The following is a 16,407-nucleotide window of genomic DNA, read 5'->3' as shown; positions in this document are numbered from 1 at the left end:
AAATGTTGAAAGAAAATTCTCATATTTGTCAAAAGTCCATCTCATTTTTTTTGAATTTATAGGATAAAGTGGGTATGCTTGGATGGTGGTGGTTGGTGATGGCGGGGGAAGTGGATTTGAACACAAAGTCATCGTTCAACGCGCTTGGAATAGACAGCAAATAAAAAAAAGAGGGGCATTGAGCAATTAAATACTTGATGCCGTATTCCGTTACCGCTAGTGTTTCGGTGCCGTTGAATAAAAGAGAAGCACTGAGTAGTAGTTAGTAGCGCCCCTCCTTTGAAAACTTAATGCCATATTCTGTTATCGTTAGTGCTCGGATGCTGTTTTATCTTTTTGGAGTAAAGCTTGATGATATATGCTATATAAAAATTTAAACGGTGTGCATCGAGGATGTTGGCTTCTAGGTCACCGCAAACGCTACAATGACAACAAAAGGTCAAAAGTCAAGCAACACATGACCTCAATAACACCAGTCTTCGCTTTATAAGGAAACACCAAACTAGACTAGCCGACCACCATCAACACTAGTACACAAAACGTCAATATCTTGAAACAACATATCAAGTACAACGTAAACACATACACTCACATGATATACACCAGGGGCAGCACCAAAGGTATTCTTTGGCATCCACATGAATACCGCGGGCATTGCTGATCCGTGGGTATATTGTCGCTAGCTTGATGTATATCTGGTGTACATTGCTATTGCCCCGCCACTGATGATGAAATAAAAAGAAGGAAATTTCTATATATATTTACATAAATAAACTCACTACAATCTATAGTTACCGAGGTTCGAGATGTTGTGACCCTGTTGCAAACACACTGTCTCCACTATAAAAAAAACTCATCACGGCGAGGACTGCAATGTTCAATTCCTTGTAGGCAAAGCCTTACGGAAACGGCAATTTCCTGCTCTGAGCACCAACCAAATACGGTACCCATCTCACGGGCTCCACAGTACACCACTAAACCCTAGTATGAACCGAACTTTCTCAAAAGCCCTCACCAGATGCTCACCGTAATACATGGTGTACGCCACAACTACCTAACTACAGAAGCTGACATGTGGGGCACAGACCCGCGCGACTCCATGTGTCATAGAGCCAGACCAGCGCCCGGCGCGTCCAAGCGTCTCCCCCGGAATGCAACTCCCCGTAAACGACAGGACGGTTCCACGCCGGGCGATGGCGACGGCACCGCGCCGTCCGCCGCAAGCCAACCCGGCACCCACCCACGTCAGTCCGCCCACTGACTGCCCCGCCCCACCGGAAACGGCCCACACGTCAGGCGCGCGGGGGGCGGCGCAGGACGCGTGCGCGACGAGCCGGATTCCCGCAGCCCCCGTCCAATCGAACGGCGAGCGGGCCAACAACCTCACGCCTATGAATTCGAGCCGCAGGATGCGCGCAGGCGGCGCCCGGCCGTCCGATCCGGCCCCGCCGCGGGGATCCGGCCGTAGAATATGAATTTGATTTCGAAAGCCAAGAGTGGGAGACAAAGAAAGGACGAGGACGGGGAAGGGAAGAGAGAGAAAGGGAGGAAGCTGCAGCTAGAGGGAAAATCCTCTAATCCCCCGACCCCCAGCCAGCCCTCCCGAAATCCGCCATTCGCCGCCCCTCCCGCCGCACGCACGCGCCGGAGCGCGCGGCAATCCGGGCCCGTCCTCGGCGCCCCCGCCCCCACCTGATCCGGAGCCGGCGGCCGCGATCTCGCCGCGGCCGCGATCTCGCCGCGGCCGCGCCGGATTGGGCGGCCGTTTCCAGCGGAGGCCGGGCCGTTTTTTGATCTGCTAGCTCCCCGGGCTGAGCGGATAGATGGCGGGGAAGGAGCAGGCCGGCGCGGGCGCGGGCGGGGCCGGGAGCGGCCCCCCGCCGCGAGTGCCAGTGCCCGCGGTTTCCACGCAGCCGCCGATTAAGAAGCTGGTCAGGCAGCTCGACTTCAACTACGGGAACCCCGCCATGGCGGCCGCCGCCGCCGCCGCTTCCCGGACGGTGCAGCCCAGGGCGCTGCAGGTCGGGTACCCGCAGCCGCACCAGCTGAGGGCCGCGTTGCCCATCGGGGTGCCACATCAGCTGCAGCCGCGGGGGCTGCCCGTGATGCGGCCGCATCAGATGGTGCATGCGACGCTGCCGCGGCCGGCACTGCCGATGGCGATGCCCGTGCCCGTGCCGCAGGCTCGGTCGGCCCTTTCGCAGCCAGTACAGCGCCCGCCGGTCGCCGTTCCCTTGTGAGTGCCTCCCTTTTCAAGATTTATTACGTCTTGCGTCAATTTTTGAAATTTTTGCTTCTCGGTCTTGCACTTCCGGGGCTCTGTTGTATCGAGGGTATGGAGGGGCACGACAGGCTCTTGGCTATGATGAATTTGTTTGTTTTCTCTTGATTCACATCCTTGGGTGTCCTGTAGTCCTTTTTTAAGCTGGTAATCCAAGTTTGAAAACTTGGTTCCCAAATTGTACTTTGCACTTGTGTTTCCTTGTAACAAAGATACCTGCTTGTATTAGGTGGATGCTTTTTAACTGCCATTTATTGTTAATTGTAGCATACATCCTAATGGCCTCTGACAATCCTAATTGATACTATAATTTTAAAATTTTCATTTTTGTAATTTTCCATCTCGCTGTTCTTATGTTTTTAGGAAGCCAGAGTCACCAAAACCACGTGGACGGCTGTATGATGGGAAAGATGGCACACCTACGAAGAAGAAGTGCTGCAATTGTCGGCACTCCAAATGTTTGAAGCTGTAAGTCAAGACTTGTTGTGTCTTAGCTTGACAACAGGTCAATATTATGATATGATTCTTGCCAATGAAGACATTACTTTCTTTCTTAGGAATGTAACGATTCCTTCACGTACTTCTTCTAGATGTCACCAAATGTTTGAAATTCCCTCCAGAATGACCCTTTTATGGATAGAGTTAAATCCAGTAAAATGTATCTGATTCTGTAGATATACAAGAAAATACACACAAGGCCATTGTCTCGCCTGTTGACTATTTTTATTTTACTTTTGCGCATAGAAATCTTATAAGAACTAATGTATGGATTGTGGAACTTTTTGAAAAAAAAGCTGGATGATAATGGCATATTGTTGCTAAGCTTGACAAATAACATGAGTGATGAGACAGAATATCTGATCTTATGGTGTGAGTAAGGTTTTGTATTAAGTAGTAAACTTGTAGCTAGTGAAATAATGTTGTTACTTTAAAGGAGCTGACATAAAAACTTCGTGACTAGTCAAGATAATTATGAAGCATTATACATCTTGAGTTGGATCACTTATGCTTCAGGGGTGGCTGTGTCATTTAAAGTTTCTTTATGAGCTTTGTCAAAATGAGATTAGTGTCTGAAATGAGTATTTGTGTAATTTGTTGAAAATGAAACCTATTTTTTTATGTTATCCATTCTGTTCGAATCATGTACATGTAGTTTAGATGGATAGTGACAATGAAGAGCAATTGAAAGAGTATCCTACTAACATTCATAAGTTCTGTAAAGCCCTAAAGTTTCTGCTTCTACCTACATTTTCTAAAAAAAACACAAATGATATGCTTTGATGGTTCACTACTATTGTTTCCATTTTCATGTTCATTTCAGTTTTAAGTCTTTGCATACTGCTATTTGATCCTATCAATCTGAATTTTATGGTTTTCTATGCTTAGGTACTGTGAATGTTTTGCATCTGGTATTTATTGTGATGGATGCAACTGCACCAATTGTTTTAATAATGTTGAGAATGAGGTGGCTAGGCGTGAAGCTATAGAGGCTACACTGGAGCGCAATCCAGATGCGTTCAGACCTAAGATTGGGAGTAGCCCACACACAAATCGGAATAATATGGTATGTTTTGATGTCCACGTCTCTTATTAACTAAATAGTTAGTTTTACTTTGATAAAAATGATGTCCATTGCTTCTACATATCAATGACTTATTCTAGTTTTTTTTTCTCATCTAAACTGACACAACACCCTAACTGATGGCAAATGTTAAATAGGAGAAGTCTTTGGAAGTTACACATGTTCTCTGAAGAACTATTTTTTTACTGTATATATAAATATAAGACTTTTACAGCTTAATTTTCCTTTCTCAGTTTATTTACTCCGATCATTTCTCAGAATGTTGTATTGCCTCATACTATAAGCCTTCCTTAGTTTCAGTCAAAAACATTACTTTGTAAAAACATATGTCCATGCACTTCCCTGTTTGGCTGTTCAGATATTGTAAAGGATTTGAAAGCTGACAACTGTGAGTTGTAATTCTCAAATAGCATTGAAGCATCTTTGCGATTGATTACAATGGGAACTGCCGCCGGTTGAACTCTATTTTCTTGTTTTTTTTCTCGAATACACATGAGTGTGCGTATCATATATTGGGCCTCTTTGAATTACAGGGTTTGTAAAATTCAGGAATAGGAAAAATAGAGGAATAGAGTGGCATGTCATCCTCGACCCTACAGGATTTGTATGAGCGTTTGATTGTGCGCAGGAAAAACGTTGTATTTTTAACATGAGGTTAGGGTGGATGGAAATTTTCCTATGAAAACTAGTACAAGTGAATCCTATGGATTGCAATCCTATGCATCAAACAACCTACCGAGGAAAAAAATCCTAAGGACTAGAATCCTCCAAAATTCCTTTAGAAATCCTTTAAATCAAAGAGGGCCTAAAGAAGAGAGCGGGGAAAGAGCCCCTCCACCCACATTGTTACAACATATTTACAAACCACACCACCGGTCCACGTCCACCGAAGTTAAACTAGGCCTACTCTCTCAAATACACCCACTCTGCTAACATGTCGAAGGAGTCGAGGCCTCCCTTCAGGATGCTTGCCTGCCTCCAGTGCTTGCCTTCCCTGTCGACATCAGTGACTACCTGTAGCCATTAGCTGCGATGTTGTAGCTCCATCGTAGACTATTGCATTCCGATGCTTCCAGAGCGTCCAGAAGGTAAGCACAATGATAGCCCGTACGTCCTTCACATGATGCCCAGCCAGAAGACAATGGCAACCTGACTCCCTCCCTCCTCCCGGGTCGCCCCGCGCAGGACAGGAAGGAAACCCTAGCCAGCGGCGGCGGGGTCCCCCTCCCTCTCCTCCTCCCCCAGAGGGCGCAGCCACGCGAAGCCTGGTCGATGCCGGCGGTGGCGGGGAGATCTCGCCCTCTCGCACAGCGGGCTCGGCGCGGGCTGAGGCGGCTGGGCCTGGGTGCCACGCTAAACGGCGGGCGTGGCAGCGCGGTGGCGCGCCGGTGCAGTGCACGACGGCGGCATGGTGGGCGGCGTACTGGAGGTGCGCGCTTGGGGGCCGGATGCGGGCGTGGCTCCGCCGGATCTGGCCCTCCGAGTGGCGGGGGCCACGGGCGGCTTGGGCTGCGAGTGGCCGCCTCCGTCGTGGCCATCTTGGCTGGTGGAGGGGGCGGCGCAGTGGTGGTGGTGCGACCTTCTCCCCCCGCTGCTCTTGGTCCATGTCCTGCGGCTGGTGGCGAGTGTGGCTGGCCGGTGGTGGCTGGGGTGCTCCGGGGAGGGAGGTAGGGGTGCTTCCCAGCCTTGCTGTCGTGCGCGACGGTGGCCCTGGTCCCCGGTGTGCAGCCTGGCTGTGGCCGCTGACGTGGTGCCCCCCCTGGTTTGGCCGGCTCGTCCCCGATCTCGTCAAGGGGCTCTCTTGGGGGTGGAAGGAGTGGCCTTCTGCCTCCTCGCCGGTTGGTGGTGGCTATGGTCTGTGGCGGCAGGTGGGGCTGGTCCTGGACGCCGGGGCGGCGGCCTCGGTGGTGGGAGCCGCGGTGCCCGTGGGCGGGGCGCGCGGCTCGGTTGCTGGCCGGCGGCCATGGCTGTGAGGGCGGCGTGGCGGCTAGCTTTCGGCGTTCGGTGGTGGGGGTGGCCAGCTTGTTCTTGGTTGCGCTTACCCTGTTCCGGTGGCGGATAGTGCGTGCCGGGGTGAAAACTTTGTCTGCCTTGGCCAGACCGACGTCAGCGGCGTCTGTGGGCGTCGTACCCTTCTTGAAGGCTACGTCGTGGATTCTCTTGATGCTCCGGGTGAAGACCCTGATCCTCTGGATCAGGCGGTGGTGGCGCTATGGCGTCGTGATTTTACTGAAGATGCTGCTTTGGAGGCCCTGATCCGTCGAGGTTCGGTTGCTCCTCTTAGTGGTATCACGTTTGAGGGCTCCTTCGAAGTCTAGTGCGGATTTATCTTCCTTCCTGTAGTATGCTAGATTTTGCTTGGAGTGTGTAGCTGTTCTTCAGCACCTATGTATCCTGCCTTGTGTGTGTGTGTGTGGGTGTGTGCTGTATGCGGTGGATTGTTGTTGGTCGTTGCTTTATATATAAAGCAGGGCGGAAGCCTTTTTCGGTACATGATGCCCAGCCCCGAGCCTAGAGATGCACCACTCACCGAGCTTGTCCTCGACCGATGGCGCCCAATCCGGTCTGCCCAGCGCCCGGCAGATAGTAGCCCACACATCTCTTGCAAAAATGCAGTCGAGGAGGATGTGGTTGATGGATTCCTCCTGTTGATCGCATAACGGACAAGAATCATGGTGCGGGAGCCCCCTTCTTGCAAGCCTGTTGGACGTCCAACACCGATTCCGCAACGCAAGCCAAGTGAGGAAACGTCACTGGATTGGTGCCTTAGACTTCCACCGTCCATGTGAAATCAGCCGTTGGGACCACCTCCTGGCCCCAGAACTTTGCCGCGTATGCTGACTGAACGTGCCGAGAACTCACCATCATACTCCCAAGACCACACCACCTTGTCAGTAGTCTTGGTCTAGCTGCACAGTATCCACGGCAGTCCATAGCTCGAAGAATTGATGCAGCACATCAGCGGTAAGGTCCGGCCCGAGGTCAGTAGCCCAAGTGCGAAGCCGCACCGCCTCCTGAACTGTGTGTGCTCTCCTGGTGCGCCTCGACACCCGGTCATACTGGAGCGGAGCCAACTCCTGAACTTGAAAACCATTGAGCCATCTGTCTTAAGGATTCATTGGCCACTAGTACATATGTTATTTGACTATTTATTACTAGACCTGTAAACCACGATACTATTGACAGCCATTCTGTCAAAAATTTAATCTGACAAAGTGAAGATCTGGTTTCTCCAGTTAAAATATTTGTCACTTACAGTTGTTTCACCACTGAGACGGAGCTGCTAGTTTCCTTCCTTCCGGCTAAAATTTGCATTATTGCTTATCTGAAACAATAATTCTGTTTCCCAGAGAAGTCAGAGGCTCAGCATGATTATTATTTTTGGTTTGTAAAAAACTAAAGTCTTATTCAATAAATGTTGGCTTAGACTATCATTAATTTTTTTTCCTGTCCCCACAGGGGACGTCTTCATTATTGTATTTTCTCATCTAGGCCATTTATCTGATTTGTGCTTCAGTGATATGTGTAATTAATACTAGTACCTTTGCTAGGAGGTAGCTGGTGATGTCCCTTTAATAGGGAAGCATAATAAAGGGTGCCACTGCAAGAAGTCAGGATGCCTCAAGAAATACTGCGAATGCTTCCAAGCTAATATACTATGCTCTGAAAATTGCAAGTGTATGGATTGCAAGAACTTCGACGGGAGTGAAGATAGAAAACATCTTAATCTGGATCACAAAAATGTCATTCACATGCAACAAGCAGCAAATGCAGCAGTAAATGGTGCTATTGGAGCAACTGCATTGTCGTCGCCTTCCACATCTAGGAAGAGAAAGCACATCGATTCTTCACTTGACCTTTCGACCAAGGAACATTTAGCTATCAGGAATGGTCAACTATCTCAGGTAACGACCATTTCTACTATTTACGCTTGCTCTGCAGTGTTTGTAATCTCTTTAACTGTGCATAGTGTGCTTTCAACTATTGACTTAAGAGGTAAGGTGAAGCGATCCATTCCATCACTAGGAAATTCCATATTATGATGTGCTTACCATGAAGTGAGTTGATAATTCGTGCATGTGCACTTGTGACCTACTAATTAGCTTACATTGTCACTACATGGCCGGAAAAGTTTATTTTCGTTATTGACATCCCAAGCAGAGTGATGCACATGCTACTTAAGTAAATCAACCTCACGCTTGTGTGTCTGTGTTGACTACCTCGCCGATTTTATGCCCTGAGATATCTGAAAGGGGTAACTACGGAAGTATAATAGTTCAGTAGCTGAGCACCTTTGCTTTCTGTGAATAAAAGAAATCGTGTCACCTCATTCTCTGCCTGCTCCAGTCTATGGCTGTGCTACTAGTCGTGCTTGGCCAACAGCTCCACAGCCATGCCCTGTCAAGCGCTCCATTTCCATTAGAGAATTTTGGGAGGTGATTAAGTAATTTGTTAAGTTAGTTTCTTTCAATGATGAGTTTTAGGGATGGGTGAGGTGGGATGGGTTTGAAGCACCAGCACTACCATGAACTCAGGCTTTAATAACTGTGAAGAAAAAAAAAACAGAAGGTGCATATTGGATGATATCGTCACCTTTCTGTCTCATCTAGAATAGATTTCAGAATAAAACCTGACTAATCAAAGAGACAGTCAAATGCTACTTATAGCAAGAGTTATTATGGGATTTTGAGAAGGTTGCTGTATATAATTTATACTTTAATCAGGTTATTTATCAGAAGAACGCAATGGCCTCCGATGGTTCACTTCCAATAGGCCAGTCTGCGCATCCTCATATGATGGGGCCCTTTAAAGTCACCTACAGGTATCTGTCAACTCTGAATTTCTACCTGCAGAAATTTTGGTTTTCCTCGAGTAGGACAACCTATCTGTTTTGTATTGATTGGTTTGTCATCCTTATAGGCCTCTTTTAGCGGATATTATTCAGCCAGGGGATGTAAAGGAGCTTTGTAAACTTTTGGTGACAGTATCGGGACAGGCTGCTAAGGCATATACTGGTATTGCTCCTGGCATCGTATTTAGTTTCCACTTTTCCAGTGTGTTACAGGAAATATTCCTGATGATCTTGAACTGTGCATGACATACATTTGTGATAGATATTCAATCAACTCCAACAGATCAGAGCCTCTTCGTTTTAAATTTTACCTGTTGCACGACTGCATCCAATTCCAAGTGTCCTTCTGTTGAGCCCTGGATTTGGATGCTGCTAGTGTTATGCAACTTCTCGGAACATCATATGTATATGCAGCTGTCATGTACTTGATTCAGTGCATCTCATCTCCAGTATATAGTTATATAGTTTGCTAACACTGCACAGTGTGGTCAGGATCACTGTCTTGTTCCGGTCGAAATCTTACAGTACATGGGGTCCACTTGTGAGTGATGGTTGCTGTAATGACACCTGGCACTTCTCAAATTAAACACCAAGTCTTTGCAGCTGTTCTATGATTGTCTTCAGTTTGCTACTTTTTTATTTTGTAATTTAAGCTAACCAAATTAATGTGTAGCATAAATTTGACGATGATGCTGTCTCATTGGAAAACATTGAAAATTAGGTCGGAAAATCCAGGAAGAGAAGGTTGCAGAGAAGGAAGATGGAGTGGGAGGTTCCCTAGCATTGACGAACCATGATAGAGAAGGCAAAAATAAAGATCAAAATCATCGGAAAATATCAATTGATGATCATTCAAGTGGAGGAACTGATATGGGCAAGGCATCTCTAGATGATTCCAGACCTGATTGCACTGATGACCAGAAGTCCAGTAGACCAATGTCTCCTGGAACACTAGCGTTGATGTGTGATGAACAAGATGCTATGTTTGCAACTTCTCAAAATGCTGTTGCTCCGCCAGCAATAGATGTCGATCAGAACCGGTCGGAACTGTATGCAGAGCAGGAAAGGTGTGTGTTGACAGAATTCCGCGATTGCCTGCGTAAGCTTGTGCAATACGGTAGAATGAAAGGTACATCAAACATCCTAGCGTTATGCTTTGCAAAACTTGGATAGGTTTGGTCCTGACCATTTCCAACCTGCAGAGGAGAAGTACTCCATGGCAATCAGATCTGAAGTGACCGGGCATCCAGGGCAGGTAAATGGTGCCCCGCGGATACCATATCCAAAAGTAGATGTACCTGTTGTAAAAACATTTCCTCAGAGTTCCAGCAAACATCTTGTTGCTGGGAACCCTTCGATTGGGCATTTAGACAAAAGACTGAAGCCTGAGAACACATAGTTTGCCTCAGGGCTGTATTTGGGGTACAAGAATCATCATGTTTGTGGACCTTCTAACAGGTTGACCGGGGGACATGTACCAGTCTTGATGATTTAATTTAGGTTAAAGAAGTTCCTATTTATTCTCCTTGGTCAGAGTAAGTGTAATCTTGGATAGTTTAGTCCTAGAGTCGCCTTTAGCCTCATGTTGTTGTGTACCATTTTACTTCTTCTTCTTTAGTGTTCTGATGGTGAAGTTCTTCTCTCCAATTGTCATACTAAGATAAGCTTGGATGAAACTGTGCCTTGTACCATCATATGTTTCCTTACCCCGTTAGCAAGACATGCTACACTTATGAGTGATCAATTCTCATCTGGGATCTTGCAACACTTGTGCCACAAGAGGCTAGTTTGTCTTGGGGTCACTTATTTTCTCACTGTTGTGCAAAATTCCAACGCCAAGGGCTTCTTTGATTCATAGGATTTTGACAATGTAGGAATTGGAAAAGTATAGGATTGGAGTGGCATGCCCACTTGAATCCTATAGGATTAGCAATAAGTGTTTGACTGGGAAAAACAAAGGAATTGTAAAAAGAGGTTGGAGTGGATGTTAGATTTCCTATTAAATGTAGTACAAAGGATTCCATAGGAAAAATTCTTATGGGATTCAATTCTATGAATCAAAGGAGCAACATAGAAAAAAATCCTAAGGGTTTCAATCCTTCAGAAATCCTATAAAATTCCTTTGAATCAAAGGAGCCCCAAAATGTACGAGCCAGGGGTCTCTGACTTTACACTTCAGTGTTGCCTCAAACATGCCGTTGAAAAATTATTAAGTGGAGAACAAACACTCAAGTTTTACCACCAGAAGAATGCTTGATTTAACCTGTACAGGAGATGGTGTATTACATCTAGAACGGACAACGGTGACGCAGATGCCTAACATGAGCGCACAGCTAAATGTTTTCTGACAGGCCCAAAGAAAATGTATGTCGTAGGCAGGATGTACTGTCTTCACGGTGAAGTTACTGCCCCAAGATTCGAGATGCTGAGCTTTTGATGTTCTCCAGAAACTTTTCCCTGTGAAAATCAATATACATGTTAGTAAATCCACAAAATACCATGTCAAAAGAAAAAAAATCCACAAAGTACAATAGTATCTTGAGCTGTAGTGATGGTGCATAGAATCACAATTACACGTATGCCAAGCTGTTTGTTCAAAAGTAAGTGCCATCCTGTGCGTTAAAATTATCGATGATGCAGATGTGAAACAAGCCAAAATGAGAGTGTTACGCTAGTTGTGGAAATACAGCATGAAACTTTCTCTGAAAATGTCATAGAACAACATGGTGAAGTAGCTGTCAGTTTCTTCTCACCAGTTATTCAAAATAGAGTATTTTCAGACAGAACTCCAGTTGGTTTTCCCATTTTCTACGCACTATTTTCTCAAACGGATAGATATACGTCTCCGCAACTTTGGCAAGTATGGCAATAAACAAGTGTTCAAGAAAGAAACAATTGAGGTTACCTGTCTGGCTTGAAGAGGAGGTTCCCGTAGATAAACCACTGAAAATGTCAGCATGAGCTATAGAGTGAGGCCAGGACTATGTGGACTTGTGGTAATACAGAGATAACAACTTCATTTAGAAATGACAATGTTATAGTTGAGGGTCTTGGGTAAAACTCACCCATGCAACTGCTATTCCGATTAGTTCGAAGAAAAGAGGGAGAACAGGGAGCTTGTCGATGACCTGAAGTTGAGATAATAGATTATCAGATTGATTTTGCTTATCTCGTTGCATAGTTGAAGATTGGGCGTCTGCAATTTACCCCAATAAGCATCATGGAAGCCCAGAATGCCGCAATTGCTGCAAAGCCGATACCCGCTAGAGCAAATATGTCTTCAGTAGTGTTGAACTGTTTCAGTTCCCATGTTTGTCAGTTTCCTTCATTTTATAAGAAAGAGGCCTAAATGGAACTACAATTCAAGGTAACTATTTGGTTTGTATATCCTCCATTTGACATAAAAACAACAAAAATAGTTCATAGAAACACTGCTGACAGTCTTTTTGTCCCCGCAAGACTTGCAACAGTTCCTAAGGAAATTTTAAAATATAGATGAGCTATGATCTAGCAGTATATAGCCCGAACCTTTTGGTGACTTAATATGGTATCGGTACTAAAAGATTCTAAGTTCAAAACCTAAGGAGTCCAATATTGCAACACAAATAATTGCAGTCTACTTCAAGCCCAAGCCTTATACCAGTGGAGTCTGGATGGAGCAAGAGGGCTATATTGCCGACATTCCTCGTTGCTAAACTTCGTTGGTGTGTGAAACTCACATTTAACTTTTAGGAACTCGCTTCTATGTCGGTATCTCGGTATCCCAATCCATCACTGCAAGCTCCCCAATAAGGGGTGGAAGTGCATTGAGGACCGATTCAAAAACAAAAGAAAAAACAGTTGGAAGGGCACGTCACTATCCTATCCTATGAAGGTAGTCCTATCATTATCAACGCTATTCTCACAAGCGTACCGATGCTCTACGACACATTTCCGTCGCTTTGGTTTTAGGCGAGGTCCAACTGAATATTGCATTTCGGTGAGCTCTCACGACAAATGGACATGACGACATGGCTTCATTTGTTTAATAGATTGATGGTGTTCAGCTTATCTCAAGACCATGATGCTTTTGGCCCTCAAAAAAAAAAGACCATGATGCTTTTCATCGGAAATCACATAGGATGGATGTCTAATCCGTTAACTATATGTACGCGGATCTCATCAATGATGATCATGTCTTCCATAGGAAATGCATTTGGAAACTAACACTCCTGATTAAAATCAAAGCATTTATGCGGTACTTGGACAAAGGAGCGATCTTAACAAAAAAAAAACTAGCCAAACGCAGCTCGCATACGTTTATTTCCTTTCTCAACGGGGGTATATAAAATTTAGGACCCCGTTGGCCAGCGAACGTTCGCTAGGAGGGATGGCATTTGCGAACGTTTTTATGGAAAAAAATGTTTGGAACACGCATGGCAGTTTCTTTAGAAACACATGGCAATTTCTGGCAACAAAGGATTTTGCTGTAAAAATTGTCGTTAGTTTGAAGGAATTGCCATGTTCCCACAACATAAATTGCCACGAAAAACGTTCGTTTTGCCATGCACCTACAGCGAACGTTTGTTGGATAGCATTTTATAAATCATTGATGCAGAAATCAAAATATTCCTAGAGAACCTACTGGCAAATTGCAACATCATACAATATAGTTAGTGACAGATGGAGGAGACTCACCGAACTCTTGACGTATCTGACGACGCTCCCGGAGGAGGCTTCTGAACTGTCCTGCGCAGCCCTGGCGACGACAGCGCGACTTCTCATCCTGCCTGCGCGTGACACATTGCGGAGCACGCAGTGAACCACGACGACGTGATGAATTTTGCATCCGGAGCAGTAGTTGCTACAGATGAATTACCTGAAACCATGGGGCTTCGCAGCTTCGGGAGATTCCTGGGGACGATCTTGCTGCTGCCGCCTCCGCCGCCGCCGCACGGCGCGAGGGCGGTAGGCTGGGCGATGGAGAGAGCGCATGCCATCATGGCTAGATCCCCCGCCTGGGGATTGTTGACGATGGGCTGAGTGGCGTGTCCGGAGGATGATGCGTGGAGGAACTACTGTTTGGCCGTCGTTTGCAGCAGGCAGCAGCGGATGTGAGCGCGAGCTCCCTAGTCCACTAACACTCCATCAGATGGCAGGTTTGCAGATTGCCCCTTTTTCTTCCGTGCTCTTTTCTCAGAAGTGCTGCTGTACTGTTTGTTGTACCACTCATTTTCCCGTTCAGAGAGGAGCTGTACTGCTCAAAGTCTTTGCGAGAAGTTCTTGTACTACCTCCGTATCATAAAACATACTCCCTCCGTTTTAACATAAATGTCTCAATCTTAATACAACTTTATATTAAAATTATACTAAGATTAAGACACTTATTTTAAGATGAAGGGAGTATTAACATTATCATCGTTTAAATTTTGCAAAGGTTGATTAAGTTTATAAAAAATATTAACATTTATGATATACTACTAAAAATAATTATGATTTTTTTAGAAAAGGAGGATGTCCCCGGTCTCTGCATCTGGGCGATGCATACGGCCACTTTATTAATTATTTTCACAAGACCCTACAAAGTGTTACAACAGTAAGACTAAAGCCGCCGTCTAAGCAACAAATCGCTACATCTATCCAGTTGATGAAGGGGCACAGATAGCCTAGGTCTAATACCAAACAGACATCGCAGCCAAGCCTAACATCTAAGACCTGAGACCCCAACCTAGCCACTTGATGGGTCTGGGACACACACTGGTCCGACGTGCTCTCAGAGGCCGCCGCCGTCAACTGCCACCGCTCCATCTTCAGAACTGTACTGATGCATCAACCTTGCTCGGTCTAGCTATCGTCGACGCCACTATGGCGCCCAACGACACCCCCTCTCTGCGCGCAATCAGCGGTCGCCACTGATACACCTCAGCGCCATGCTGCCAAATACCACCAGCCGACACAGGTTGAAGTCCTTGGAAGATCTGTCGTGCGTAGCACCTGCCGACCAGGCATGACAAAGCGTAGCACCTGTCGGTCAAGCATGACTTGACATTCCACCGAAGCTCCATGCAAGACGAAGCTGCTCCACCTCCTGCCTCTGACTTCCAACGCTGCTCCACAAACGATGCTCCCAAGAGAGAAACGACACCGCAGTATCGCCATCATCCGATCTGGAACACCAGATCCTAGGTTTCCCCCGGAGCAGCACGAGTGGGTCGACAGTAGTTACACGACAATGCCTTCATCAAGGTAACGACGTAGAACGCCGTCATCGCGTGGCGTCGGCTCGGTTTTCACCGGCAACCATGTCTCCCCAACTCGCAGCCGGGACTAGATGATGGATCTCGAAATCCGATAACCAAGCTTCTGGACGGTCACCGCCAACGAAGAAGATGACCATCACCACTGGCTACACCGGCCAGAACAGAACTGCCATGGGTGCCGCCAAGCAGTCCACCAGGACCTCGACGCCGCCGCCGATCTAAAGCCAATTGACATGCCACCGAAGACCGCATCGCGCCGCCGCCCGATCCAGGCCCGCCGCCGCAGCAGCCGCATGTGGACCGAGGCAGGGCCGACCGCCACCGCCGTCGAATCCAACGTCGTCGCTTCTAGATCGGCCGCACCTCCATGCATGTTGGGGCCCCGCCACCTGTGACGCCCCGAGACCGATGCTCGAGAAGACTTTCATATGTTTCGGGTTTCGCCGTGTGTTTCATTTGTGCGTGCCCTTTTTATTTTTGCATTGCATCATGTCATCATGCCATCATGTCATTAATCTTTTGAAACTCAACTATATAAATGGCATGGATCTTTGATCCATTTAAATCGAGGGAGTTCACATGGTGAAATTCTCTTTATAACATATAAAAGTCTCCTACTATTATTAGGGAGCTATGTTATAAATATTTCTTTAATTTGAAATTCACCATCATACACTTGCAAATAATCACATGCCTTTTCCCGCTTCAAGTTTGGTCCTCAAACTTTGCCCATATTTTCTTTCATCGCTTTCCCGATCTCCACAAAAATTTCGAACATTTTGGACTCTTCAAAAATGTTTTTCTAATTCAAACTTATTTGAATCATCATTCAAATGTGTTTGAATGCAATCCTTTCAAGCGGTGCCAAATGCTTTTCTCGGAACAAACTCATTTTTATGAGTCCGTGAGATTTAACCGCATGCCCAAGTTCTTTCTCTAACCCCTCCTTTTCTTTTATTTTCTCCTCTCTTTGCTTTCTGTTAAAGGGAGTTGAGAGAGAGAGAGAGAGAGAGAGAGAGAGAGCAGAGCCCAGCTGCTGGCCTCTTAGAATCCCCCACCAGGCCGGCCCAACTGTCATCCTTTCCCGCAGTCCAAACCCCCCTTCTAACCCTAGGCCCACCTAACCCTCTAATCTAAGCCCCAATCTCCCGATCCCCTCGTCCTCTCCCCTCGTTCCTTCCTCGCGCCGCCAGGAGTGGCGGAGAGGAGCGCACACCTGCTCCTCCCGATCCGTGTCCCTCCTCCCTCTCGATCTTCTTCGCCGCGCCACCTCTCCTCTGGCTTCTCCTCGCAGAGCCCCCCATCGCCAGCTCCTCCCTCGAACACCGACGAGCCTGCTCTGCCGCCTCCTCACCTCCCATGCCGCTGCTGCGCCGTCCAGCGACCACCACTGTCGGAGCTGCTCCTTCTACCGCGTGCCACCCCGAGCCGTCGAGCTCGTCCTCGACCTCCT

The 16,407-nt window shown here is 46.9% G+C and overlaps 2 protein-coding genes across 2 annotated transcripts; one reads left to right on the top strand and one right to left on the bottom strand.

Moving 5' to 3' along the window:
• Nucleotides 1-1,515: 1,515 nt before the first annotated feature.
• Nucleotides 1,516-10,409, top strand: LOC123062124 (protein tesmin/TSO1-like CXC 5). The gene is made up of 8 exons (XM_044485473.1): nucleotides 1,516-2,236; nucleotides 2,645-2,749; nucleotides 3,668-3,845; nucleotides 7,415-7,768; nucleotides 8,588-8,685; nucleotides 8,784-8,878; nucleotides 9,437-9,844; nucleotides 9,918-10,409. Exons 1-8 carry the CDS (start codon nucleotides 1,824-1,826, stop codon nucleotides 10,112-10,114), a joined length of 1,848 nt encoding a protein of 615 aa, XP_044341408.1. The 5' UTR covers nucleotides 1,516-1,823; the 3' UTR covers nucleotides 10,115-10,409.
• A 379-nt stretch (nucleotides 10,410-10,788) lies between these two features.
• LOC123062125 (protein CURVATURE THYLAKOID 1C, chloroplastic) lies at nucleotides 10,789-13,880 on the bottom strand. Its single transcript, XM_044485474.1, has 6 exons — nucleotides 13,574-13,880; nucleotides 13,393-13,484; nucleotides 11,923-12,009; nucleotides 11,781-11,843; nucleotides 11,621-11,658; nucleotides 10,789-11,172 (listed from the first exon to the last, which is right to left on the bottom strand). The coding sequence occupies exons 1-6, from the start codon at nucleotides 13,695-13,697 to the stop codon at nucleotides 11,118-11,120; spliced, it is 459 nt and encodes a 152-aa protein (XP_044341409.1). The 5' UTR covers nucleotides 13,698-13,880; the 3' UTR covers nucleotides 10,789-11,117.
• Nucleotides 13,881-16,407: the final 2,527 nt, after the last annotated feature.

Source organism: Triticum aestivum, chromosome 3A (assembly GCF_018294505.1).
Source record: "Triticum aestivum cultivar Chinese Spring chromosome 3A, IWGSC CS RefSeq v2.1, whole genome shotgun sequence".
Lineage (NCBI taxonomy): Eukaryota > Viridiplantae > Streptophyta > Magnoliopsida > Poales > Poaceae > Triticum > Triticum aestivum.
The sequence above is the reverse complement of the archived record's forward strand: the minus strand, read 5'-3'. Positions and strand labels throughout refer to the sequence as shown.

Coding starts and splice junctions, on each gene's coding strand:
- LOC123062124 (XM_044485473.1), top strand. CDS start 1,824: ATGGCGGGGAAGGAGCAGGCCGGCGCGGGCGCGGGCGGGGCCGGGAGC. Junction 3,846..7,414: donor ACACAAATCGGAATAATATG/GTATGTTTTGAT, acceptor TACCTTTGCTAG/GAGGTAGCTGGTGATGTCCC. Junction 8,686..8,783: donor CCCTTTAAAGTCACCTACAG/GTATCTGTCAAC, acceptor TCATCCTTATAG/GCCTCTTTTAGCGGATATTA.
- LOC123062125 (XM_044485474.1), bottom strand. CDS start 13,697: ATGATGGCATGCGCTCTCTCCATCGCCCAGCCTACCGCCCTCGCGCCG. Junction 11,844..11,922: donor CTTCCATGATGCTTATTGGG/GTAAATTGCAGA, acceptor TCTCAACTTCAG/GTCATCGACAAGCTCCCTGT. Junction 11,659..11,780: donor TCGGAATAGCAGTTGCATGG/GTGAGTTTTACC, acceptor TGACATTTTCAG/TGGTTTATCTACGGGAACCT.